General features: G+C 49.7%; 1 protein-coding gene across 2 annotated transcripts; it reads left to right on the top strand.

Annotated features, from left to right (window-relative positions):
• The first annotated feature begins 10,846 nt into the window (after positions 1 to 10,846).
• Positions 10,847 to 24,858, top strand: TBX3 (T-box transcription factor 3). Of its 2 annotated transcripts, none has more exons than XM_054995944.1 (7): positions 10,847 to 12,463; positions 14,055 to 14,322; positions 15,548 to 15,694; positions 18,187 to 18,263; positions 20,066 to 20,223; positions 21,648 to 22,360; positions 23,550 to 24,858. In XM_054995944.1, the coding sequence occupies exons 1-7, from the start codon at positions 12,069 to 12,071 to the stop codon at positions 23,997 to 23,999; spliced, it is 2,208 nt and encodes a 735-aa protein (XP_054851919.1). In that variant the 5' UTR covers positions 10,847 to 12,068; the 3' UTR covers positions 24,000 to 24,858. The 2 variants fall into 2 exon arrangements, with proteins under 2 accessions (XP_054851919.1, XP_054851917.1); XM_054995942.1 differs by having other exon boundaries at positions 15,497 to 15,694.
• Positions 24,859 to 26,296: the final 1,438 nt, after the last annotated feature.

The following is a 26,296-nucleotide window of genomic DNA, read 5'->3' as shown; positions in this document are numbered from 1 at the left end:
ACGCGGAGTTAAATGTCTCTTACTGAAATCAACAAACACACTCACAACACAACCTGAAAATAGCAGTAAATCAAACTTAATTCATCCTCCCCGGGAGAAAGCCACATAGGTCAGAAACCCTCCCACCTCCCCCTTCCAAATAGTTGTCCCTACTAAGTCATCTCACTCTAACCTAATCGTCTACACTGGAGGAAGAAATGAGAAGGTATTTTCATTCACTTGTTTAAACTATTTGCAAAGACAGCGTTTCGGGGCAGAGGGCAAGGGGGAGAGGAGCGCTGCTCTACACGGATTGTATGTGTAGTATATGGTGCTTTATAGGGTTTCTAAACAGACTGGCGCCAAAGGACGGTCTATAGGCTAAAAATAATGCATCCCGCAGCAAGACTTCGACAATCTGCGCGCGCAGACACACAATATTCTTGACTGTGGCACTAAATTGTCTTGATTAATAATTCAAAGACCCTGTTAAAGGACATGTAAGTTTCAGGAAAGCCTGGAAAGGGGGACGTTGTCTTCTTGGTAGAGAAAAAGAGAAGCAGACAAGGAACAAAAAGGAGTCGACCAAGGCGAAAGCGAGCCTAATTCCAGGAACCCATCCGAAAAGAACAAGAGGCGGATCCGGCTAAATCAGAGCCACAGATCCGGTTCTGTTCTAGCAGTTGTCAGTCACAGTCTCTTGGACGTTCACAAGGCGAAAGGATTTCAACAATCCTTGGTGTGTCCTCAACATTTGGTATACTGCTCTTGAACATAGAGGCTTATACGGCTATGATATCTTCTTATCTAATCTTACAACACACTTTTGTGTGATGGCAAGAGTGACCGGCTAGAATCTGGGAGATCCAGGTTCAGTTCCCCTTCGGCCGTGGAAGCTCGCTGGTTGACCCTGGACCAGTCGAATACTCTTAGCCGAACCTACCTCACAGGGTTGTTGTGAGGAGAAAATGGAGGACAGAACAATGTAAGCCGCTTTGAGTCCCCTATCAGGGGAAAAGGTGGAGTATAAATGAATTAAAAAGAATGTGATTGTTGTCATGGACGATGGGATGGGGGCAGGGTGAGGGACGTGACAAGACTGGAGACGTTTAACATTTGGTGATCAGTTGATCCATTAAAAATAATATTTTTGATCCATTTCAACCGGAGCCTGGAGCTTAGGGACAAAAGCCCAGAGGAAGTTCTTCCGCCTCATCCCCTGCGCAATGAATGGGCGCCCCAGAACCCCCACCCGCGATCTTCATCCGCATTGTGAGAATAGTGCTTTCGCAGGGTTTGCTGCAAGACACAAGCAAAAAACAGGGGCTTTTGAAAGCACTACACAAAAGCTAAACAGCAGCCGCCTTGTAGGTTCCTTGCTAAGGAAGAAGAAGAGGGGAGGGGGTGTCAAATGGCCTTGAGGGGAGCGAGGCTTCCATCAGGTGCCAAGATTCACCTCCAAAGCAATTCCTCCTACTGCCTGTTCCAGACCCAATGGACACCTGCTCTTTCACCCCCCCCCAAAAAAACCCCGATTTGGAAAAGGTTCTATGTATTTCAGACATGCAGTCCTGTCTTAAAATGCCTGAGACCTATAAGTCTGTTTCCAGTTGATCTCCCTTTGACCTGGTAGCCTTGCCTTTGTGATCTGCGACCACAGGCTGTGGTTCGGCCAGAGATGCTACTCAATAGTTGGCATCCGAGTCTGAGAGAAATCCATGACACTTAATAGCAGCGTTCAACGCGTTTCACCTATCTTGTCTCCGCCATAAATCTTGCAACGACGTTGTCAAGTCAGCATACATCGCATTGGGGGGCGGGTGTGGAGGCTACGCACACTCTCCACCGACCAAGAGGCATTTCCCCCCCGTCTAGGGTAGAGTCATCCATCCCAAGACTTCGATTTCTTAAACTATGGAAGCCGGGAGGGCTCTGCAGGATGCCAGTATAGGAAGCACCGGTCCGGGAGCGCTGGAGGGTCCAACCTCAGCAAAGCCAAAGAATAATTTTCCAGGGCTCTATGCAAGAGGCTTCTCTCCCCCACCCCACCACATGCATAATACCTCAAGCCTTTATCGAACGAGCGTCATCCCATGACCACCGTTTTGCCGCCTGGCCAAGCCGCCCACCTCTGTAGCCCAGTAAAGTTGTGTCCTGCCCCATACCCGCGTGGGACCCAGACAGCAAGCCCATTAACATTATATGGTCTATTTATTCCATTGCAGCCAGAGAACAGGTAGTTTTCTTGCATGATTCCTGAAATGTTTTTCTATGTACGGGTTCGCGGGGGAGGTAAATAGGACAAGACAGGGTCTAAGGGAGGGAGGGAGATACCCGTTGAACATTTCTCCCAGTGTTCTTCTGAAATCTCCACCCCCACCTCCCGCAGCTGGACAAGGGAACCACCCACTAGGTGGGAAAGCGACTCTAACTGAAAACTCTCCAAGAAAAGGTTGAACAATCACCTTCCAAAATGCCCTAGCCCTGGATTTCCTGCATCAAATAGGGATCGATCTAGATAACCTTCCAACTCCATACTTCTAACTTCGTGCCAGACCCTGAAAGGTGACGCTTCAGCTCTGGGTTTCAGTTTCATTTGGAAGGTCTTGTTTTCCCATTGCTGAGAAAGTTGCGATCCATTCTGAGCGCTGTAAACCCACTGGAATTTCGGCGGGGGTGGGACACGGTCAAAAGCCGGCAGGCATACACAGGACATCCTGACACGCGTTAAGTCTTCGGTCCTGGAGCGTGGGGCTGATAGTCTCAAATGTGGTTGAGTCCAGTTAAGAGCAGGAGAGAGGAAGCCAAGCGCTCCTGGGCGACCTCATTCCCCGAGGTGTAAAAGTTTATGTAGTCCGAGAGCTTATTAACTAGCTCCCCAAGGAACCTGCTTAATGAGGCTTCGGCGAGAAGGGAGGATGCGGTTGTGTCAACAGGGGCTGCTCCTGAGTAACGCCTCCCCTCCTGCCGGCTCTCCAAACGGGGGGTGAGAGTTTAAATTGGAAGGAGCGTGTAATTGCCGCTGGCCGGACCTCACACGCGCCTTCTGGAATATTTACGGCGAGGATGCCAAAGTTAAGCTGGCCTCTCCCGCCGCCGACCCCCCCCCCCCAGCTCCCGAGGCATTGTTGATAAATGCTGCCTATTAACGAGAGAAGGTGAACAGCTCCACATGAACCAGTGAGCACTCTAGCAAAGCCAGAGAACTGGCGATGGAGAAGTCCAGTTTCATCTCCGCTCCATGAATGCGCCAGGTGGGCTCAAGTGGGTTTCACCCGCCTTCCTCCTGCCACTGGAATCCATAACGCTTGAGAGGCTATGGTAACACTTACTGCAAAGCAAAGTCGGGGTCCAATAGCACCTTAAAGACCAACTAAGGTGCTATTGGACCCAGATCTTGCTCTTCGGCTGCAGACAAACACGGCTACTCACCTGAAATTACTGCAAAGTAATGCATGCAAAGCTTTATGAACTGACCCGAGTACGTATGTTTGTTAGTGACCAGAATCTATTGTTAAAGTGACCAGCGGGGAGTTGGAAAGCGCAGTGTCATCTTTGCTTCTTACTTTTCTTCGTTTTAGCATCCTTCTAAAATGACTTGAGGGCACTGTCCACCAAAATATCTTAAATGAAATGCCCTGGCAGCCGCACAAGGCTACTGTCGGGTGCATACGGGTCCATAGCAGACTACTCTAACAAGTGTACAGGTTGCAGATACACCAAACACGTGTGAAAAGAAAGTTCTATGGCTGTTGTTTATTGCGCGAACTTTAAAAAAAAAGTGAACTAGCCTGGGGTCCATTACTACAGGAGCAAGGTCAATACACGATCCAGGAAGCAACTTGTGGTAGATAACTGAAATCTCCACGTACAGAGGCCTCTGGCTACCAGATAGCGGGGCAGAAGAAACACATTTTCTTTTCGCCCTTCTGGTGCGTTTCCTCGAAGCGTCAGGTAGACATACTCTTATTGAAAACACAGTTTTCAGTATCCAGATCCCAGAGTGCCACTCAGTGCAGAAAATTGCTTTGCTTCATCACTTTAGGTGGCTCAAGCAAGCGAGCCAAACCACATAATCTACCTCATTTGGTATTTTCCTCAAGGGCACTAGCTAATTTGATCGGGAGAAAATTTTCTTCCCGAACACCAATCCGACCATCAGCCATGTTCTAGAGGAGGAAGAGGGTAAAGAGGATAATTGATCGATCACATGTTATTTATTTACTTTATTTAAGACCCCCTTTCTTGATGAGACTCAAGGCGGATTGCAGGGCATAAAACACTACAATCAGACAGGGTAAGTGAGCGGAGAGCCAGTGGCCTATAAAACAGGTCTAGCAATACACTAGCAGCCTCACTCTGTTCTGCGAAATAGTAAGCCTGACTAACTTAATCCCGAAGTCCTCCGCTTCAATGCGGACTCATAGAGTTCAATGGAACTCACCGGTTTAGCCTATCGTCGCTCTATGACCACTGCCAGCACACACACACACACACGCACACACACACAAATCCGCGGGTACAGCTTCTAGGAAGCGGTTGGCCAAAGGGAAGGGTCTCTCCCAGTGGTGAAAAGTACAGACCCTCCTTCCCAAAGGTCACTAGCTCTTTAAGATGCCCGCCTTGGAGTGCCTGCCTAGCAATGCTGCCAACTGCCTACAGAAAAAAAATAAATCTCCTGTCCCTTCAATAGAGGCTTAATGCGATCTTCTTCCAGAGATGATTATTTCCCTTCATTCTATGAGAAAAGCTTCACTGTCAGTTTCACACTCCTAAAAGATCAGGATCATTTCTCCAGGCCTGTTAGCAACCGTAGCTGCTAGTTACGGTGCCGGCGCAGCCCCTGCCCGTGGGAAGGAGATCGGCCCTGGAAAGTCGCCACTCCGATGACACTTCGAGACAGGCAGCAGAAACGGCCTGGAGCATCAGTTTTATGGCAGGCCCAGAAATTCGTCCCCCCCCCGCCCACCCTTGCCCTTCAGCGATTTCGCTCTCCCACCCCCTCCGCAGGGTTTAGGCACTTTTGCTAGAGACGGAGAGAAAACGGCTCTTAAATGGCCCTTTGAAGAGGCGCGATGGAGCCGAGCGGGCTTGACTGGAGTCTCCAAAGAAATCCGGGGGAAAGCCCAGCCTTATCTCTCCGGCTGCCCCGCCCGGCCCCCGACCCTCTGGCCCTCCTTGTCCCCCGGCCCTTCTTTAGATGTGTTGATGTGGTTCTTCCGCGCCTCTCCTTCCAGCCTGCAACCGGCGAGCAAGTAGCTGGAAGCATTGGCCAATATTTAACTAAGATGGCTGGCCATCGGGGCCTTTTTTTTTTTTTGGTTGTGTTTGCTTGCAAATTAATCATCCAGCGCGCAGTCGGCGCCAGTGTAGATTTATCACACGCAGAAGGGGGGGCCGAGGCGGCCGAGGAGACACAAAGAGAGTTCGCACCTTCCTGCTTTTGATCCCAGATTACTGCAACCTCTTTTCATAATACGAGTCTCCAAGGGGCTTCGTCTGGCAGGTCACTCCAAATTGGCGGAAGTTTGCACACCATTAGTACAAGGCTCGAATGAAAATGCATGATCCGCAAACATTTTGGAGGTTGAACTACGGGGGCGTGAGGAAGGAGGGGGGCTGCCGAAGAAGACCCTGCCCGCAAAAGAGAAGCCTGCCTGCCTGCCTCCAAAGGGGAACGAGAGGCAGAGAAACGTTCCCAACAGTCTTCGACGGGGGTCAACTGCTTGTGCAGCTGTCGGTTTACTCAAAAGTCAGCCCCGGTGTGGTTGGTCGGATTGGTTCCCAAGTAAACGCACGAGATCGCCGCTTGCCAAGGCCCGTGTTTATTCAGGAGTAACTGCGTTGGCGGAGGCCGAGTGCTTGGTAAATGTGTGCAGGACCTCAACCTCGGTTCTGTTGTAGAGGCAAGGGGGGGAAAATTACAGCGGACTCTTGCGTCGCCTTCAAAGCTCACACGTTTTATTGTGATATTAAGCTTTACTGGGCCACACTCCACCTTGTCGGATACAGGAAATTATATCCTTAAATTGGCAGTTATATTTACTCATGGATACAGAGAAGAAAAGGCGAGGACTTTTGTAAATAGCGGAGCCAGAAAGATTATAAATTCACAGACGACGCTTTTGATAGAAAACGATTAAATATTTTGTCTTGGGGGGGGGGCGGCAGATTCCGCCTTGATTTCTGTTGGTTGCTGCCAAGTTCAAAGAACTGCACCATCGGGAAACCTTAGTCAAATAGCAAGTTCTGCAACCTCTCAACCCTCTTTTCAGGCTCCAGGCTTCTCTGTACCCATACAGGTATACCCAGAGACATATTTTCAGTGCACCTTGTTACTTTCGCCCTTTCGCCCTCGTCTGAAATGGAAAATATTTAAATACTACTTTTCAGAAATAAGGCTGGGGGGGGGTGCTTTCCCCATAACTTTGTAAGAAAAAAAGGGTATGAGTGGTAAGGTTATGTTTTAATTTTTAATGTAGTTCTACCACGGAATCTGAATTAGCCCAAAGCTGCCTTTCAAATACAAGAACATAGAGAGTAATCCTTTGTGTTTGCTCAGAAATCCGGCTTAGTTCAATGAGACAGTCTCCGTCTGGCTAGGAGGAGCTGGAAGGGCAGACTCTAGCCTAAGGCTCAAGCTCAGACACACTTACTTGGAAGCAAACCCCTTAGACCACCACGGAGGCTTACTTCCGAGCAAACAGGCCTAGGATCGGGTGAGAGAAAGATGTCTTCCAGATCCACAAGAGCTCAGGCAGAGCAGGCACATGTCCCGATCTTGGCTTGTTCAGTGCCCCATGCTCTGAAAAGCGCCCCATGCTCTTGTGGAAGACAAAGGCTGTGTTGTCTTGGGAGTTCTGGATAACCCCAGAGACTCCAGACTCCAACCGAACTATTTTTAGCCCCCGCGAAAAGGGCTTCGGGCTCTTCCTTGTTGATCTAGGAGACCTCTTTGGGACCTAGTTAAAATCACAGCCGGAGGTGGGGTGTGCGTCTACTGTTGTGCGTTATTGCACCCCTCTTCCTCCTCTGGTGGAGTTCCTGCTCTGAAAGCCGAGCAGCTTGGTCAGCTGTCTCGCCCAGGCCGGAGGATGCTTCACCTCTCTGAAACAAGGAATGAGATGCCAGGCCAGCCTACCTCGAAAGTCCAGACTCCCTTTGTTCGATGGGACTCACGCCCCACGAAGTGTATGTAGGACTGCAGAAGCAGCGCAAAGCGATGTCCCATACAGGTTCACGTGGAAGTAAGCCACTGCTACGTTCAATGGCGTGTCCTACGCAGTACATATGCATGGGATTGCCGGGCCCTTTGGACTGATGGCACCGCGCTTCTTTCCTTGGGCCCTTCCCTTCCATCTCCTTTGAAAGAGGCCTTTTTGTCTGCCTTGCTTCCCCTCCCCCCAGGAAGCAGCCCAAGAGGGAAGAGTCGATATTCTGGTGAATGCAGATCCTAGACACTGGTTTGTACATGGATTTCACCCGCCTGGCGCCAAGCGCTCTTAAGCATGTGCGTCAAAAAGGCAAGGTTAGAGGGGCTAATCGCGTTAGATGTTCCGCTCCTATCTCTCTCGCCTGCATTTCGATGCCCCGAACCGGCCTCCCTCTTCTGACACGCACGCCGCTTCCAACACAGTCGCCTTTATCTCTTGCAGGAAGAGGAGAGGAGCAAACGGAGGGAGAGGCTGGCCTTCAGCCCACCCGCTAGCCACGATTCCACCCCTTTTTAAAAGTGGTATAAGTAATCTCCGATCGTACTGCGGCGCTCATCACTTATTTTGCCCGGGCTGCATGCAGCATTTGAGTCCAATAGGAGACCCACGAGATGTCCAGGGTATAAGCTTTGGAGAGTCAAAGCTCCCTTCTTCAGATACAGGGCTGGCGCTCACACCCATCCAACTATTTTCTCTGTCCTTAAAAACAAACAAAGGGGCTTTCTGTCCCATTAAAGACTAGAGGCCACTTTATTCCCTGGCATTTTGGTCCAGGAAAACTTCTGCCACAAAAAGTCTTTGAAGGGCCTGAGACTCCTTTCTTGTTGCTGCTGCTGCTGCTGCAACTGGCTAGGCTTCTTACCCCTTTAGAACAACTGGTCCATATGCATTTCAGCCTACATATCCACAGTTCCTCGTTGCAGCTAAAACGGGAGACTGCCTGGTGGTGCTTTGAAGACTCACTGTGGCCCACTTGACCAGATGCACAGTGTTCACTGCACAGGTGTCATATTGCCTTTATTTTCTAATAAACCAAGTGATGGTAAAAAGGCACACGGCAAGCGAGCTACTCAGCCCAGCACATCACTTCCAGCCTAGGAGAGAGGAAGAGGCGCGTTAAGGTGCAACCTTTGGCCAGGGCAGAGCTGGCCGTCTCCTTAAAACGCTGTGCGCGCTTGTGCGGTTGGTTAACAATACGCTCCCTGGCGATGTCCCCCATGGGTCAGTAATGACTCCGCGCTTGCACAGGGGACTACCTTTGTCTTTATCTGATGAAGTGGACTCTAGCGCACCAAAGCATAATAAGCCTAAACCGCCTGCTCTGTGTGTGTGTGTGTGTGTGTGTGTTGGTGCTTTCTCTACATGAGGTTTTGAATCCAACTTCCTCTGTAGGTTGCCCCTTCCCATAAATATAAGGCCTTAGGTATAGCGCATACCAGCTGCTGCGTCCTTTACACTGCTACGTTCGCGCGTCCTGAAAAGCGCCCGGAGAATTTAGGACTATTTACCAGGCACCCACCGCAGCCACCCTGAACTTGCGACCGCTGGCACGTGTGCTTTGCGCCTTCCCGTGTATTGCCAACTTCCAGGCAGATCAGACCGGATCCAGCTCCCTAAGATAACCCGGCTGAGAAGGAAGGAGGTAGGCGGTGGGAGGAGATGGAGGGGGGGGGCTGGGTCTGTGTTTGGGGAAAATGCTCTCCTCCTCACATTCTCTCCCCTTCGGCATTAAGGAGGATTGCAACGCCCCCTTGTCTCTCTCCATTTCTCTCCTCCAGCCTCCACCCCCCCCCAAACAAAACCCAACTCCCCAAAGTCTTTGCCCTCGCAAACCCCCCCCCCAGGAGTGTGAATTAGGAGTGTAACTCCTTAGGTGCCGGCGCACCGTGCAATAACTCCCTCTCTAAAGACCCACCCACCGCCCCCTCTTCACTGTTTTCTCTCCCCCTCCCTTTTCTCCAGCCCCTTCTTCCTCTCCAAACGCAGACAAGGACAGGGCCACTTCAGACGGTGGGATTTCACAGTTTGCTTTTCGAATGCTCTAAACAAACAAACAGGCGGTAAGGAGGCACCTCTGATCCCAGAGCCGATTAAACAAACCAAGAAGAAAGAATACAGCAGGGGGAAGGAAGGAGTCTGTAGGCCCCAGGCGGGTAATAAAGGCGATCCCGGAGAAAGATAGCCTAGACTCCCCACCCCACCCCCCACCCTTCACCCAATAAGTTGTGACGATCCAACCCTTCACCCTTTCTCCAACCAAGTGTGTGTGTGCTGGCGGGGGGGGGGGGAGATAAGGGAGGCAGCTCTGTGGGTGGGGGAGGGGTTGCTGAGACGCTGGGAAAGCCATGCAAGGAGCGAGCAAGACAGAGAGATTCTCCCAATCCGTAAATCCGTCCAACAGTCTATTCCTAAATATAGGATATGTAAATAAACATAACCGTGGCTGTGGATTATTTGCAAACGCCTAGCTGAGGTGTCATAAATCCCGTGATAATTATGCAGTCGTTACTGCTGGCCTCTCTGACTGGTTATTTATCTCGCTATCTGCATAAGAAGGCAAGAACCTCCCTGCTAAAGCAGATCAAAGGTCCGTCTAGTTGAACATTGTTTCCCACAGTGGTTTTCACAGACGCCTCCCGGAAACCCACAGGGTTCGGCGTCTTCCCTTCCCACCTTTGACCCCTGCAACTGGTATTCAGAGGTATCTTGCTAATAGCCACGTAGACCTATTTTCCATGAATTTGTCTAGTCATCTCACTTACCCTGCCTGGCTATCCAGTACAATCCATATCTGCTGAGGTTTGAGAAATCACGAATTATTTGTTTTTGTTTTTTTTAAATACCCGCCGGCAAACCCCACGTAAAGCACATCCGACGGCACAGCTTATACTAGGCGCCCCCTCCTGCCCCCCTCCATACTCACGCGAGCCGGTAGTAAGGGTGTGTGTGTGCGTGTTCCTCGATCCCCTGCTCCCCCGCTTCTGCAATCTCTCGAATAAGGCCAGAGGAGTGGAGTGCCTGAGTGTGGTGACTGCAGTGGCGGGGGGAGAAGGCTGGGTGGAATAGATAGAAAAGACAGAAGCGGCCTGCAAGCCTTCGATTTCCAGGGGAGAGAAATGGGGAAGTGTGTGTAGGTGTAGGGGGGAGGGCACCGCGCCGTGCCCCCGGAGGGGAAGCTTCGAGTGGATCGACGCCCCCCTCTCTTAACCTCCAGCCGCTCCTCTCTGTCCCCCCCTCCCTCCCTTGCCCGGCGTGCTTTTATCTTTCCCTGCCAATGAAGGGAGGGAGAGAAGGCGATGAAATGAAAACCTTGCCGGGAGAGGCTGTTGATAAGTCCAAATTGAAAATGTCCCAAGCCGGGTCAGCGCGAGAGAAAGAGCGAAGCGTCCCCCCCCCCCAGGCCCCCCTCGCTTCCCCGGCTGGCGCTCGCTCGCGGGAGCTGGCTGCGTCGCGGGCCAACTCGCCTCTCCGAAGCCCCCTAGAGGCAGCTCGCCTCCCTTGCGCTCTGGCGCTCTCCTCGCTCCCAGCCTCGCCTCCCCTGCGCGCGCTCCCCGCCCCCGCCCCCGCCCCCGCCCCGCTCTCCCCTCCCTCCCTCCCTCTCCTCTGATCATGTTGACATATTCGCACGGCACCGAACAGTGGGGATGCTTTGCTGCAGCGTTACAGTTTCCGACACCTTCTTTTTATAACTCGCCTCTGTCCCCCTCCGCTCGACCTGTCAAAACCACGCCTATGGAGCCACACAATTGGTCCGAAAGCGTCAAAGAGCCAATCAAGTATGCCGCAGCTGCCCTGCAACCCCACAACACATCCATACAATCCGGTGCAGCGAAGCAGCCAGGCTCAGACACACACACTCACACGGGGGATTCTCGGCGGCGAGCGCCTCTCGCTCGGCGTCTCTCCGCGGCTCTCCCTTTCTCTCCTCGACCTCTCCCTCGCCGCGGCTGAGCCGGAGAGCAGCGCCTGGCTTCCCACCGCGATCTTTCATAAAGCAAAACTTATTTTTGAAAAAAAAAGGCATTGAAGAAACAAAGAGTGGGAAGGGAGGAGAATTCCAAAGAGGACGCCGGAGAGAAGACGAGGGAAGAGGCTTGCTGGAATCAAACTTTGGCAAAGGCGTGCTGGTGAGGGGGAGGGGAAAACGGAAGCCACATTTTCGCTACAACTTTTTGGCGCTGCTAATCGTAAGAAGCCTGATTAGAACAGGATTTATTTTAATTCATAATTTCTCCTCCTCCTCTCTCTTTCTCTGCATTTATATATATTTGTTTCCCCCTTTCTTTCCGCTTTGGTGTTCGAAATAAAAAAGGGGGGTAGCCACGGGAGGGGGGAAGCTCAGCCTGTTCCCCGCCGATTGCCACATTTGCAACACAACAGCACACCAGAGAAAGCCAGCCGGCCGGCCAGAGCCACCCAGAAGCATATCTACCTGCAAGGAACGTCGTCTCCTTTCGCTCCATCACTTTCATCGCTTTTTTGCAGAAGCAGTGGCCAAAGTCTGGGCATCCGAGGACGCTTTTCTCTCCGCATTTTTCCTATTCTTTCCAAAACAGACATTAAAAAAACCAAAACAAGCAACCGGCCCTCCATAGAAAAAGCTTCCATCCCGAAGGAAGAAGCGCCCTAGTTCCGGGTAAAGATGCTTCCCAGCTTGGGCTCGGTGGCGTGGACTGTCTGATGGCTGCGCGTGTCACCCTTCGACTCACACCCCCTCCGGTGGCTCGCCTGCTTTTCTGACGACCCTCTTCCCCCTTTCCCCCTTCCTCCCCCCTCCTCGCCTTCTCCCGTGAACTGTAGCCCGAGGATGAGCTGTTAAAGGCCGCTCCAGGATTCAGAACTTGCGCAGGCCGCCCATCAGAGCGAGGCAGTTGGATGAACATCTCCATGAGAGAGCCCGTAATCCCGGGGACAAGCATGGCTTACCACCCGTTCCTACCTCACCGGGCACCGGACTTCGCCATGAGCGCCGTGTTGGGACACCAGCCCCCTTTCTTCCCGACTCTGGCTTTGCCCCCCAATGGAGCGGCGGCTCTCTCCCTCCCCGGGGCTCTGGCTAAACCGATTATGGATCAATTGGTCGGGGCGGCGGACTCCGGCATCCCCTTCTCCTCCCTGGGACACCAAGCGGCGGCTCACCTGAGACCTTTGAAAACCCTGGAGCCGGAGGAAGAGGTGGAGGATGACCCCAAAGTCCACCTGGAAGCCAAGGAGCTTTGGGAGCAGTTCCACAAACGAGGCACCGAGATGGTGATCACCAAGTCAGGAAGGTAAGGCCGGGTCGCGGTTGGCAGAGCTGAGTCTCCCCCACCGCTCTTCCTGCTTCTCCCTCTTTTCCCCTGGAGCAGATTTCCCAACAGGCGGCCTTTGCCATACCTTCGGGGGGAGGGGAGAGAAAAACAGTAACATTGCTTCCTCTGAAAACATGAAAATGTTTTGCGAACTGAAGCTGCTAGCAAAACCCTTTAGCCCCCCCCCAAAGACACTGGCAGCAATCTAGGGACGTGTGCCTGCAATGTGTGTAAGAGTGCATTTCTGTACATGCATGCATGAGGTGTGCACTATGCCTTCTATGAGCACACACTCCACCGACCTGTGCACAGAATTATTAGCGCGCCTGATTGTACATAGGTGGGAAGATTTTGATCAGAATGCTTTCGTAACAGCAGCCTGTAACCCTCTGCACCTTTACGCGGGAGTAAGTCCCACTGAAATGTTTGCAACTGGCTTAAGGGGAAAGGGCATGGGATCCTGCTGCAGCTACACTAAGACTCCAGGACTGCTTTTCGCTTCAAATCAGGTTTCCTGTAAATCAGTCTCCACAAACCGAGCTGTTGAGTTGATTTCCACCGAAAGTAAATTACAAGCTTGGGCTGCATTCTGCAGTATACTTCCTAGGGAAAGAAAAGTCCCAGTCAAACACACCAAGACAAAAGAATACAAATGTGTTTAGGATCTCAGCGTTTTAGCAGTGGTTTGGGCTCACGTGCATACATGGCCTGCTAGTTGCCGGACTATTTTAAACTAGCTAATCATACATTTGATAATAATACAGAATATTTTTATCCGCCATTAATAAAAAAAAGTTTGCAGTTCTTTCAGAGAACAAATGGCGGGAGTGGGTAATAAGAAGGTATATTTTTCCCTGGCACACCTCTACAATTAGGAACTGCCTAACTGACATTTAATTGTAATTATTATATTTAATACCTGGACCATCTTTGGGAACTAATATTACCCCCGAGGAATCCTTTTCAAACCCAGTTTGCAATTCAGGGAAGGATTTTTTTTAAAAAAACTGTAATCTCATTAAATTGCCGAAGAGGGCTGTGGCCACAAGTTTTTCAAGAAGAATACAGATAGCATTATCGACTCTTTGGGGGCCCATTTTTATGTTCCTGTGTATGTGTGTATATTAACAAAGACCCATGTCAAAAAAGACCCTCTGCCATTTGGAAATTAACTTCAAAAAGAACTGAGGAGGGGTGTGGTCGCCTGTCAAGGTCCCCTGTATTTGTGCATTAGGGATATTATTTGGAATATTATTACATGAAATACTATGAATGAATACCCTATGGACACACACACACACACATATATCTATGCCAACATTCCAGCGAGGGCCTATCTTCTTCTTTTTATTTTTTATTTTTTAAAAAATAGGAGAAGCAGCTCTGTTTTTCCAGTCTAAATAGCTAAGTCACGTTTTTTTTTTAAGGGGGGATCCTTGTAAGTTTATGAAAACCTCTTTCCAGACAGGAATCAGCCGCTGAATTGTTCGATGAGACGACTGCTGTATTTTACTAAACTCTTCGCCCTCTCTGTGTGTCTTCTCTTCCGCCTCTCTTGTCTATCTGTTAGGAGAATGTTTCCACCTTTTAAAGTGAGGTGCACAGGGCTGGATAAAAAAGCCAAATACATCTTGCTGATGGACATTGTGGCGGCAGATGATTGTAGATACAAATTCCACAATTCCCGGTGGATGGTGGCCGGGAAAGCCGACCCTGAAATGCCAAAGAGAATGTATATCCATCCGGATAGCCCAGCAACAGGCGAACAGTGGATGTCCAAAGTCGTCACGTTCCACAAACTGAAACTTACCAATAATATTTCGGATAAACACGGCTTTGTGAGTGCTTTGAATATTTTTTTAAAAATTTTGTGTCCCGCATATTCCCTCATTCGCTCCCTTTCCTAACACCTCTATATATTTTACAAGGGGAAAAAAAGAAAAAGAAAATACAGCTTCTGTAAAGAAACAAGGTTCAGATATATAGCCAGAGCTGAGAGTTTAGCTAAGGCCTTGAAGTTCGATCTTCAGAAACCTCAAATTTGAAAAAGAACAAAACAAAAAAGATTAGCAGGCAGTTAGGGAGATATGCTAGAAGGTCATTGGTTTCTTTGTGTGAATGTGTGTTGGGGTGGGGGGGGGAGGTGGAATGGAGGGTTGTCTAGGGAGGTTCCTTTCTAAGACTTTCAATCGCATTTGTAAACTTCCGAAACTGATGGCTTCTTGGTCAATTTCATCTGTAAGATGGCTGGATTCTCAGTTTAAAATAGAGGGAGCGGAGACAGAAGAAATATGCCTTACCTTCATACGGCTATATATCTGAATTTGTCTCATACTTAAATCTATATATACGCATGCCATATAGAAACGTATGCACACGTACGCCATATGCAATAACAGAAAAGAAGATATAGATAACTGGGAGCAAAAGGAGGAGAAAACGGAGGGGTGGGGGGAGTAGAATTTATGCAAGCCCAGTGAACGTGCCTGGAGTTGAATTGCCTGGATTTCCGCCGATTTCATATCGTTTTTAAATCCCAGCATGTCTGTTAAGGGAGTGGGCGGCTCGGGAAGGCAGTCCACTCCTTACATTAGCTCGTCTCCCGGCCTCGCTGTTTACTGATAGCAAATGGAACTTTAAAGCAAACACTCCAGTAACAAGTATAAGCAACCAGATCGATACTCTTTTCTTCGGGAGGAAACCGGGAAGAGCCTTGCCTACTATTAGGCGTTTGCCGATCTTCGAGGTTTCCCGGGAGGCCTCCGGCTTTCCCGCCCGGTTGGAGCTCTCTCTGTCTCATACAGATTCCAAGATTAGCTCCTGTCCAGTTTTCAGTAACTGCAGTCGGGTTATTTTTGTTTGGGGGAGGGAGGGGGAGGATTTCCACAAATGCAAAAGATTTCCTTGCCAAGACCTTGTAAGATGGCGGGCAGGGACTGGCGGCTTGGTAGCAGCGGAGCACAGCTGGAGTTTCCAGTTGAGGTTGATAGTCCACGATTTCCTTCTGACCAGAGTCTTCGGTGCGCCTCTCTCCCCTCCCGCTCGTCCCTCGCCTCCTTGCAGACTATCTTGAACTCTATGCACAAGTACCAGCCGCGGTTCCACATTGTCCGGGCCAACGACATCCTCAAACTGCCTTACAGTACCTTCCGCACTTACGTTTTCCCAGAGACCGAATTCATCGCGGTTACCGCATACCAGAACGATAAGGTAAGGGGATTAAGAGGAGTGTATTTAGGGGAAGGGGGGAAGTATGCTTGAGCCTTGGATAACTCTTTGAAATTGGCTTAGAAAATTCCCAACATTTGGGCCTCCCTCCCGCCTTCCACTTTCCCTGGGGCCACTTGCAAAATCAACTTAAATGGGGAAATTAAAATCCTCCTGATAGCGAATATTCAATATACCCAGAGAAAACTAATTTGGGGAGGGGGTGTTATGAGGGGTGAGGTGATACGGTAGATTCTGCAGTTCTCTGTGCCTACTTTAGGATTTGCTCGCTGTGGTCCCGCTATTAATTTATTCATTGAACCTGCAGTGGCAACCAACCCCAAATCTGTTTCTTATTATATTCCAAGCTCCCCCCTCGTCATAATGCAGTGTTTTATTAATAGATTTTGGTTTCTTTAACAGTGTGTGGGTGGTTGGGTGGAAGATGGCCTGTAACCAAGAGTCCAGTCCAGTAGTCTTAAACAAGAAAGGCTGGACCAGCCCTGTAAAGAGACAGGGGGTAGTGTACCCCCCACGCCCAGTTATTATCATAATTCTGTTTATAGGAGGCTGCCCACCGAAGTGGGAGCGTGGCCAATGGGGAAATTTATGGTAATGAATTCAAGGCGAAGGACTCCCAAAACTCCAAGCGGTCTGGGTTCTTTTGCTTGCTGTAAATTAGAGCACTTTGGAGCTTGAATCCCCCCCCCCGCCCCAGCCCGTGGTTTGTGAACTTTTGGACGGCTTGTAAGCTGGAAGCCCCGGCCTGCATTCTGAAAGGGGTGTGTGTTATGCTGCAGCCTGGCTCGTTCGAAAACTGAACTCCGTCGTAGTGAATGTGACGTACGTCTGTGCACAGGATCCGGATATGGGGTGGGAGAGGGAGGTGCTGAGTGGGGCTCTTCTCTGGTCTGCTTCTCTGGTCTTATCGTGGTTGCTTCTGTGGATTTTTCAAGAAAACAAGGCCAGTTGGGGGCCTGCCACAAAGTTTGCAAAGAACTAGCCACATGTTCCCTAATTTTGGAATGGACTCCTAGTCTTCCAGCATAGCAGGCTAGAGCCCTTCGGAGCAAATGGCTTGTGCCTCCCTTCCTTTGATTACCCCCACCCCCAGCGCTCTCTCTCTCTCTCTCTCTCTCTCTCCCTCTCTCTCTCACCTAGCCCCGTCCAAACGAGAATGCACTTGTCTGATTGCCATGAAATTGCGTGTAAAAGCGCATTGTAATTGAACCGAAGGGCCCTTGCCTTTCGCATTATCGCAAGCGATCTCTTGCAAAGGTCAGAACCCGCATTCCAGCGCTCACCTAGGCGGCCCCAGTCGGATTCATTAAGTACTTTCCTGTGCAATTCGAAAGTAATGGGGTTGACCCTGGTAGGCCTGCCTCGCATTGACTCCAAACCGAAAGTTTAGCTCTGGTTTCTCCAATCCTTTAACCATTTCGAAAATTGAACTCGAACCCCGTCCAAAGGACTGAAGGGAAGAGAAATAAGATTCAGAACTATAAAGGTTATGTCCCAAAACTCAGCGTGACCAGCAAAGTACCTGTCTAGGAAAGAGAGGGAAAGAAAGAGTGGGGGGATAGACCTTTTCGGGTCTAAGGGCACTAGCAACGCCTATTTTTAAAAAGTTAATGGCCAGGACTTAACCAAAATTAGGACTTTCTATGTCCCAGTGATTTCGTAACTAAGCAGGTGCTTTGCTCCCCCCCCCCCCGCCCCCATGCCTGTAAGGATTTGAGTGGAACTTAGTTGCTTGACTTTGGCCCAAATAACCTCGAATATAACGTCAATTGGGAAACCAGAGAGGTGCAAATATTTTCAGCGTGATCTCAAAAGCTTGAAAAGGGCCATAGATCGTGCTAAAAGCCTGTATGTTTTGCGCAGGATATTCTATATAACCCGACCCCTCCTCTCCCCTCCGCATCCCTTCACATGCACACAAGCACGATCGCTGTAGAAGGTAATTACATAAAGTATTTTATTATAGCAAGTGGGTGACCACTGTTCCTTTGCGGTTTAATTATGGCAGGTAAAGAGTTTAAACTGAAACATAACTTTTAATGGATGGCAGGGCTGCGTTCCATTCATTCCTCGGCGGGGGTTTAGCAAAGCCAAAAGCAAACAGCTCTGGCAGTGTAATTGACTAGTCCAAGCGGAGATGTAATTGACTAACGAAATGGCTATACATAGTCTTTGGCGGTCTATGGGTGCCCCCAAGGTAACCAGCACTTTGGCTGTAAATTTTAGGAAGACAACTCGGATTGTTGCTTGCATTTTTTTTGCAAAAGAAATCGGTAGCGCACAATCTAACAACCCGAACAACCCCGTAGAAACGAATAGGCTCTCTCCAACAATTGCCATTAGTTTCATCGGAAAGGAGCAGGAGAAATTCCTGCTGGGATGCCTGCCTTGATTTGGAAGGGAAGAAACTTGCAAAAAGAAATGATTCTCTTTTCACTATATTTCTCCCCTCTCTCTTTTTTTTAAAAAAATAGATAACCCAGTTAAAAATCGACAACAATCCATTTGCTAAAGGCTTTCGTGACACAGGGAATGGGAGAAGGGAAAAAAGGTAAGTCTGTATGTTTGGTTGGACTTGGCAGCTCTGCAGGGGCAGTCCAGAGGTCCGTCTAAAAATCTCTCTCTTCCTTTGAGGTGTTGTGTTTAACTGTCAGTTGTGCTGTGTGTGTGAGGGGGGGGGGGGCGCGGGATCTTCCAGCCTGGAAAAAACTGCTTTTTTAAAAAGCGCCCAGTGTGGTGTTCCATGCCACCCAAGGGAGAAATCTTCTCCCAAAACAAGGATATTGGCTAGGACATGTGTTTGTAATTGGCACCCAGTTGCAAAGAGAAATGTCGAGCAGAAAAGGAGGGGGGAGAATAATGTGGCAGAAGCTGTTGGTCTTCTAAGAAGCAACAGTAAAGGGATCTCCTCAGATCTTGCACTAACCTGATCTTAAGCGCATGCACGTGAAGTGTTTGGTTTCAAATATAACTTCATAAGAAAAGGGTGAAGTTTAAAGCATGCGGTGCAAATGAAGGGAGAAATTGAATAAGCAACTTGGGATCTGAGTGGCTTCTTAGCTGGGAACTGGTGATTATGTAAGGCTCCCTTTCCATGAGAATAGTTGTCTAGAACTATGTGCAAAATGTTCAAATACGTGGAAACTGGGTATCATCCGCACTATATTAAGCACCCTTTCCTTTGGAAAGAGGTATAGTGCAGTCCTGTATATTTACTTAGAAGTAAAGGATTTAAGACCAAGTAAGAGTACATAGGAGAATGCAGCTTTAGGCATGTGCTTGGCTTCTCCCCTTGAGATGAAGTATTAGGCTGGATCCTGCCTAATATGTTTTAACCATAAGTGATATAGGCAATGTATGGGCAGAGGAATAGAGATGGACAGAGAGAGACACGCGGGGAGAATATTTAGCCTAAGAATAAAAAAATAAAAAACAAAGAATAAAAAACAACGAATAAAATTCAGATTCAGGCAATGGATCAGATTCTGCCTAAATTCCAGGAGCAGCACAACATTTTAATGTTGTCTTCCCTAGATCTCAGCTTCCTTCTTTATTTGATCACCACCCCAAAACTTTACTAAATTTTGGAAAGTTGAGTTTTTCCTATCTGGACTGATGAATTTGCAGAGGATCTGTTTCAGATGTCACTATCAGGAAAACTGGGAGGGGGGCTGTGAGTTGTGTGTATTGTGGAGAGGGGGCTGTGTATGGGCTGCATTTGTAGAGGAGATGTGTGCGCGCCCTGATCTGGCCACAACTGGCTCAAGTGTGAAGGTTTTGGCTTTTCAATGCTTTCTAAACTTGGAAACCAGTCCGGTGCAGTTCGTTTTAATGGGCAACCCCCCCCCCCTTTTACCCTTCTGCCAAGAGAAGCACCGCAAGCCACTGCTAAACGCTGAACCGGAATTCTCTTAAGCAAACACTCAGTTTTGCTCCAACAAACAGTCTATATGGAAGCCTTCAGCTGCCTGATCTTTACAGTGGCAATCCCACTGATTTTTACGGGCCTACTCCAGAGAATCGGTCATGGATCTCAGCACAAGGCCACAATTTTATAAATATTACTCAGTGAAGATCTATGGGACTTCAGTTCCATATACACTGGGTTAGAAAGCAAATGTTAATACCGCAGCTCCCCTACCTGTCACCAACAAGCGCTCAATGAGGCTTTGGTCTCCGGTGTGTTTGGGATACAGTCCTAATTTGGAAGCCAGTTCTGAATGTTGGGGTGAAGCCCCAGCCCGCCTATACTCCCTTGAAATGAGACGGAGTTGGATTTTGGGGGTGAGTGCGCATCGGTGTGATCTCTTTGGTTTTGAGTTGGCACCCACTGATCTCTTTCTCTCTCTCCAGAAAACAACTCACCCTTCAGTCGATGAGGGTTTATGATGAGAGGCAGAAAAAAGAAAACGGGACCTCAGACGAGTCATCTAGCGAACAAACAGCTTTTAAATGTTTTGCCCAGTCCACCTCTCCCGCCGTGTCTGCTGTGGGCACCTCGAACCTTAAAGGTGAGGACAGTTTTCAACTCCTCCTTCTGTATATCTCTGTTCTCTCCTTGGCGGGGTGGGGGGCTTCATCTCTTTCTCCATCGCTTTCTTTGCACTTCTGAGTTATTGCCTTTTTGGCCCGTGTTCTTGAGGCTGTTTTTTAAAAAAGTACTGGTTTTGCAAACGGATCTGCAGAAAAAGCTCAAAACGTTAAAAATCTCCCTTTCCGACTTGTATCTATATATCTTCTGTGGTCTGAACGGAGTCAGCCAGCACCGACTGAGGCAGGGGAGCAAAGACAGACCACGGGGCAAAAGTTCAACGTTACAACAACCACTCCATTAATATTCATACTGGATTTTTTTTTATTAAGGAAGGGTTTCTCCCTCCCCTGCCCCCCTTCAGTCCCACTTGACTGTACAGGAAAGCAGTGAGACTTCGATTCAATTCTTTTTCTTTCTTTCTTTCTTTCTTTCTTTCTTTCTTTCTTTCTTTCTTTCTTTCTTTCTTTCTTTCTTTCTTTCTTTCTTTCTTTCTTTCTTTCTTTCTTTCTTTCTTTCTTTCTCCTGAACATTTGGGCTGCAGTGGAAGCGAAGCACTTTGGCTGCATGACTTGAAGTGAGCAATGCTGGCAGAACTGATCAGAGTTTAATTTGATTTTTATAGTCTCTTTTTTAAATGGCAGATTTTGGCTTTCTGTGAGAGAGAGACTGACTCTCAAAGGGCTCCAGTGTGGAAGGAGAAAATAAAAGAGGGAGGGCTTACAGTATAGAGCAGGCACAGAGTCCAAGACTAGAAAGAAGCCAGACTCGAATCTAAACTTCCATGCATTTGAAGAAGAAGAACCGTTCCAAGAGCAGCTGATAAATAAAACCTGGAAAATGAGCATTCCCTTCCTCCCAAGCGGAAATTTATTGTTGAAAAAATGAATAGGTTTACTTGCATGCTGAGCTCACCCATATGAGAAACTGGACCTCCCCGCCTAGTGAGGACTTTTGAATCTGTCCAGTGCCTACTTGTGAGGTGACCCGTCTGTACTTTCTGCTTTAAGTAGTAAATCAGAGAATGCTTCTGCATTCTTCTGGCATGGGCTCGGCCATACTCGGGCTCATCGCCCCCCTGAGAAAAGCCTTTTAAAATCTGCATAATTTTAGCTGCCTTATGTATTGCGGGCCAGACAGGAGGCTGCTTGGAGGCCTCTGCCAGCGAAGGGAAGGGGAGAGCACAACCGAAGGAGTCATTTCCTGTTCTGCTCACCCTCCAGAAACCTGTTGGGCTCAGCTCGAAGGGGCTGCGCGGAGGTCCCAGATTTCAGGGGGTGGGGAGGGAGAGGCAAGGAGCTCCCCCTGAGGGCTGCCGCCAGAGCCCTCTCCAGGGCTGCTGGTCCTTCCTCCTTTGCCAGATCCTCCGAATTTGCTCCTCACCTGCCCCCCTTTCCCCGCCAGATTTGTGTCCCAGCGATGGAGAAAGCGATTCGGAAAGCAAAGAAGACCCCCTGGAGGCCAGCGACTCCGGCAAAATCACCACCACCACGGCCCTCACGGTCAACAACAGTTCGGCGGCCGCGGCCCCCGGCGCCGGAGGAGGAGCAGGGGAGGCGCGAGAGAAGCACAGCCCCTCCAAACCTTCCCCCTACCCCCCGGACTCTGCGGGCAGCAGGGGCAGGGAGAGCGCCTCCAAGGCGGCCCCGGACTCCAGGCACAGCCCGGCCACCATTTCCTCCAGCACTCGGAGCCTGGCAGGGGAAGAGGTCAAGAGCCCCCCGCGGGAGGACTGCCGAGGCTTGGCCAAGGAGCCCTTCGCCCCCCTGACGGTGCAGACGGACAGCGGCGGGCACCTGGCCCAGGGACACTTGCCCAGCCTGGCCTTCCCCCCGGGCCTGGCCGGACAGCAGTTCTTCAACCCGCTGGGCAACGGGCACCCCTTGCTCCTGCACCCGGGCCAGTTCGCCATGGGCGGCGCCTTCTCCAGCATGGCCGGGATGGGCCCTCTGCTGGCCACCGTCTCCGGCGCCTCGGCGGGAATGAGCGGCCTGGATAACACGGCCATGGCCACGGCGGCGGCAGCAGCGGCGCAGGGACTGTCCGGAGCTTCGGCGGCAGCGGCGGCCGCAGCGGCGCTACCCTTTCACCTGCAGCAGCACGTCTTGGCCTCGCAGGTATTTATGCCCCGCTCCGCGCCGGCCCGGGTGGCTTTCCAAAGGTGGGCTGGGATGGCCAGAGGAAGGCTCCTCTCCAGTTCCCAAGCTGAGACAGAAGAGAAGGCGCCTCCCAGGGCCCCAGGGCCTCTTGTCCAGAAAGCAGGATTCTCTCTCTTACCCTGGAAAGTAGCATTTTGCATAGCTGCCCCGGAGCAGCCCACAGGCCCCCCAGTTCTTTGGCCAAAGACAACCCTTTCTATGAGAGGTCTGGAGGTGGGGCAAGGGAGTTTCTAGGCAGATCCGATGCTCTGCGCCAGATTTTAGGGCGCTAGTTTTATGCCTTTGTCTTTTGCTGTCTTTCCTGCTCTGAAATCTTTACAACGCACCTACCAGCCTGGTTTGGGACATGCTGACTCAGCCGCAGGGCACGAGCTAATTTTTTTTTTGTCTGAGTGGAGACTTGAAGGCAGGTCTGCCTGGGATAGGAAATCAGGCCCGTGGGTCGCTTTTAGTTTCATAACCGTTTCTGTGTGAGCAGACGGACGGCCAGATATCACACAAGGCGTTCCTCCAAAGGAGGAACAATCTTTTAAGGAGGGAGAAGCCCGGGAGGGAAATCCCTGTACTCTTTCTAGGACAGTATCTGCTCTCTGCAGGCCGGCTGCCGATATTATTTGCAACCGAATCTTGTCCAAAGCGAGATCAAAGTTTCCTTTGCCTAAAATCTGGGCTTTTTTTATTTAAAGAAAGCCTCCCTCCTTCTCGGTTCCCTTTTTCTCGGGAGGTGTTGAGTCCAGCGGTTGGAATGGCAGCCGAGGGTGCTCAGCACCTCGAGAGATGGATGGCTGAGAAGGAAATCTAAAAGTAGCCTCCGTCTTTTGGCTGGACGCCCTGGGCTGCAAGCTGCAGGGCCGGCGCCAGGGAATGAACCAGGGATTGGCTGGGAAACGCCTCGCAGGGGCTCCGAGAGAGTTCCGCTCTCCACGTGCACCAGGGTGCGTGCGTGCGTGTGTGTGTGTGTGTACAAGAGGCTGGGGGGTTGTGCGCAGGCGCACTCTCTTAGTCGAGCCTCCCATAGGTGATCGTCTGGTGGGGGGGGGGGGGTCTTTACGCCCTTCTGTGTATTCTTGCACCAAGCTTGTGACTCCTCCCTTCCGCCAGCTGCTGACTGACCACAGCCCCTTTGCTGCTTCCTTTCTCCCTGCAGGGCTTGGCCATGTCTCCCTTCGGAAGCCTCTTCCCTTACCCCTACACCTACATGGCAGCGGCCGCCGCCGCCTCGACGGCAGCCACCAGCTCGGTGCACCGGCACCCCTTCCTCAGCGCCGTGCGCCCCCGACTCCGCTATAGCCCCTACTCCGTGCCGGTGCCCCTTCCGGACAGCAGCAACTTGCTCACCACCGCCATGCCCTCCCTGGTCGGCGGCGGCGGCGGAGCGGAGGGCAAAGTCGGCGCCTTAGCATCCAGCCCGGCCTCGGGAGCCTTGGATTCCGGCTCGGAACTCAACAGCCGCTCCTCCACTCTGTCCTCGGGCTCCGTCTCCCTCTCCCCCAAACTCTGCTCGGACAAGGAAGCGACGAGCGAGTTGCAAAACATCCAGCGCTTGGTGAGCGGACTGGAATCCAAGCAAGACAGAGCCCGGAGCGGATCGCCCTAGAGAGCCCCCCACACCCACCCGCTGCCCCCTTCCGAAGTGGGGACCCCGTTCTTCCCCTCCTGGCTCGGACCCCGATTCTTCCGCTTTGGGCGCGCAAAGCAGGAAGGGAGGGAAGACGACGGAGTCGCGCTTGCAAGCTGCTATTCGGAACCGGACTGTGGCGTCCATTGGATTTGGGGAGGGGGGTGGCGGCACAGGTTCAGGAGAGGCGCTGAGCCCGGGATCGGCTTTCTGCTATTGTTCGATCCCTGTGTACACAAGAAGAGAAAAGGAGAAGAAAGGCGGCCCAGAGAAAGGCTCGCGGGTTGCTTCTTTCCGGGATAATAAGAACGAGGGACTTTGCATATCAGTTCGTTAACAAACAAACAGAAAAAACGCCTGATAGTGGCCCTTGTCAATCTTTGTTAAGGGAGGGTGTTGCCCTTTGATAGCGTGATGCCTGTCAGCCGCAGAATTTGGCTTTGCATGCTCCGTTCTAATCGTCGTCTTTGGGAGGTTTTTTTTTAAATGCTTGCTTAAAATCCCAGGGACGATTCCCCCCCCCCAACAAAACAAAAGACTCCCCCCTTTAAATTCTTCTTGTAGCAACAATTTAAAATGTAGTTGGGAAAAGAAACAGGGGTTGGGATTATTTGATTTTATTTTTAAAGGGGCCTTTGTTCCTTGTAGAGTTTCAGATCCCCCCCCTTTTACTGTATATGCAATAATAAGGTTTAAAACATATTACCGAGAAGAAGAAGAAAAGTGGACACTGTTGATAAAGTATTTATGTAATTAATTGATAACTTGTAAATAGATGGCATATGAATACTGGAAATTAAAATTTAATTTATTGAGATTGTACATAGACTGTAAATAAGGACTGCAGCTGTCTTCTTTCTGGGTTTAAAGTCGCTTTCATTTCAAAATCAAGATCCCTGGAAAAGAATTCAAACTTACAAATCGTGCAAAAATCCATCAAGGGAGACGTGGGGAGTGTTTACATTCAGGCCTGGGTTTATTTGGGTTTACTGTGATTGGGGGGGGGGGGGCTGATGCATGCAAAAGACACCAAAAGTTTAAAGAGGTTGGGGAAACAGCAGGACTGTGACACAGGGCAGATACGACTCCATTCTGCAGCGGTAGCACCATCATAAGAAATGGCTTAATAAATACGTTGATGAAACACTAAGGCACTTCTCAAGTGGGTTTGTGAAAAATACATCCATGCCTTGGGATTCCCTTCCTCCTTTTTAATTGTCTGGGTATGCCATTATATACTTCTCCGCCTCCTGCCCTTTCTCCAAGTGAATGTTCATTGATAAAATATATTCTTTGCTTGGGAAGGCTAAATCCATATCTTCTTACCTTTAAAACCTGGTGCTCCACAATTGATCGGATGAAAATATGAAGGTCTATTTTGTGTTATATAATTGCTTGAAAAGTTCCTAAGGGGTTCTTTCCTCCCTGTACTCCTCCACTCACCCACCCCCCAAACTCTTTAAAATAACTGAAATTTCAATAAAATTTTTATTGAAATATCATTGGGCCTCACGTGATATGCCTCGAAGGGGGAAACCTGTGATTCGGTGGGAAAATATTTTAGTGAATGTATTTCCAAGCCTGTCTGCTCTGGGAATTCCAGTCTTTGCCAGAGTAGAAAGGGGAGTGCCTGTATCAATTAGCAGGAAAATGCATGGTTTCTTCAAAATATTTCTTTTTTTTTTCCTATATGTATTTTCTTAACAAAGGCATGTTTTAAAGGGTGGGGGACAGTGTCGAACTTGATTTGATCCACCGGTGCTATCCTTAACACACACAGTTTGGAAAAAAAGTAGTGCTGAAGTAAATATGACTTTCTGCTTGATCATATTTAGGGCCTTCAATGGGATTTATTCCCTGCAAAACGGGAGTTTAATACTATTTATTTCCAAGAAAGCGACAGAGGATGACAGTCTTATCCTCAGATATAGTCTAGTCCATGGCATTAAAAAAGTCTCTTCCAACTTTTTGTTGCCTGTGTAGAAATCCAGAAAACAAGAATCCTTTGAAAAGGGATAAGTGGAAAAAAATACTATCTTCCAGGTAGTTTTAGGTGGGTAGCCATATTGGTCTGCAGTAGAAGAAAGTTTTGACTCTCCAAAGCTCATACTTTGGAAATCTAGTTGGTCGTTAAGCTGATGTTGGATCCGGATCATATTTGTTTGTTTACCTTATCTATTGTCCGCCAGCACAGTCAATTTCAAAGACATTTCAATAAACAATGTAATTGGGTATATAATGTTGGGGAGAAAATCAACATCTGGCTCCAACCTCTC

This window comes from Eublepharis macularius, chromosome 13, assembly GCF_028583425.1.
Source record: "Eublepharis macularius isolate TG4126 chromosome 13, MPM_Emac_v1.0, whole genome shotgun sequence".
NCBI lineage: Eukaryota > Metazoa > Chordata > Lepidosauria > Squamata > Eublepharidae > Eublepharis > Eublepharis macularius.
This window is presented reverse-complemented; position numbering and strand designations above follow the sequence as displayed.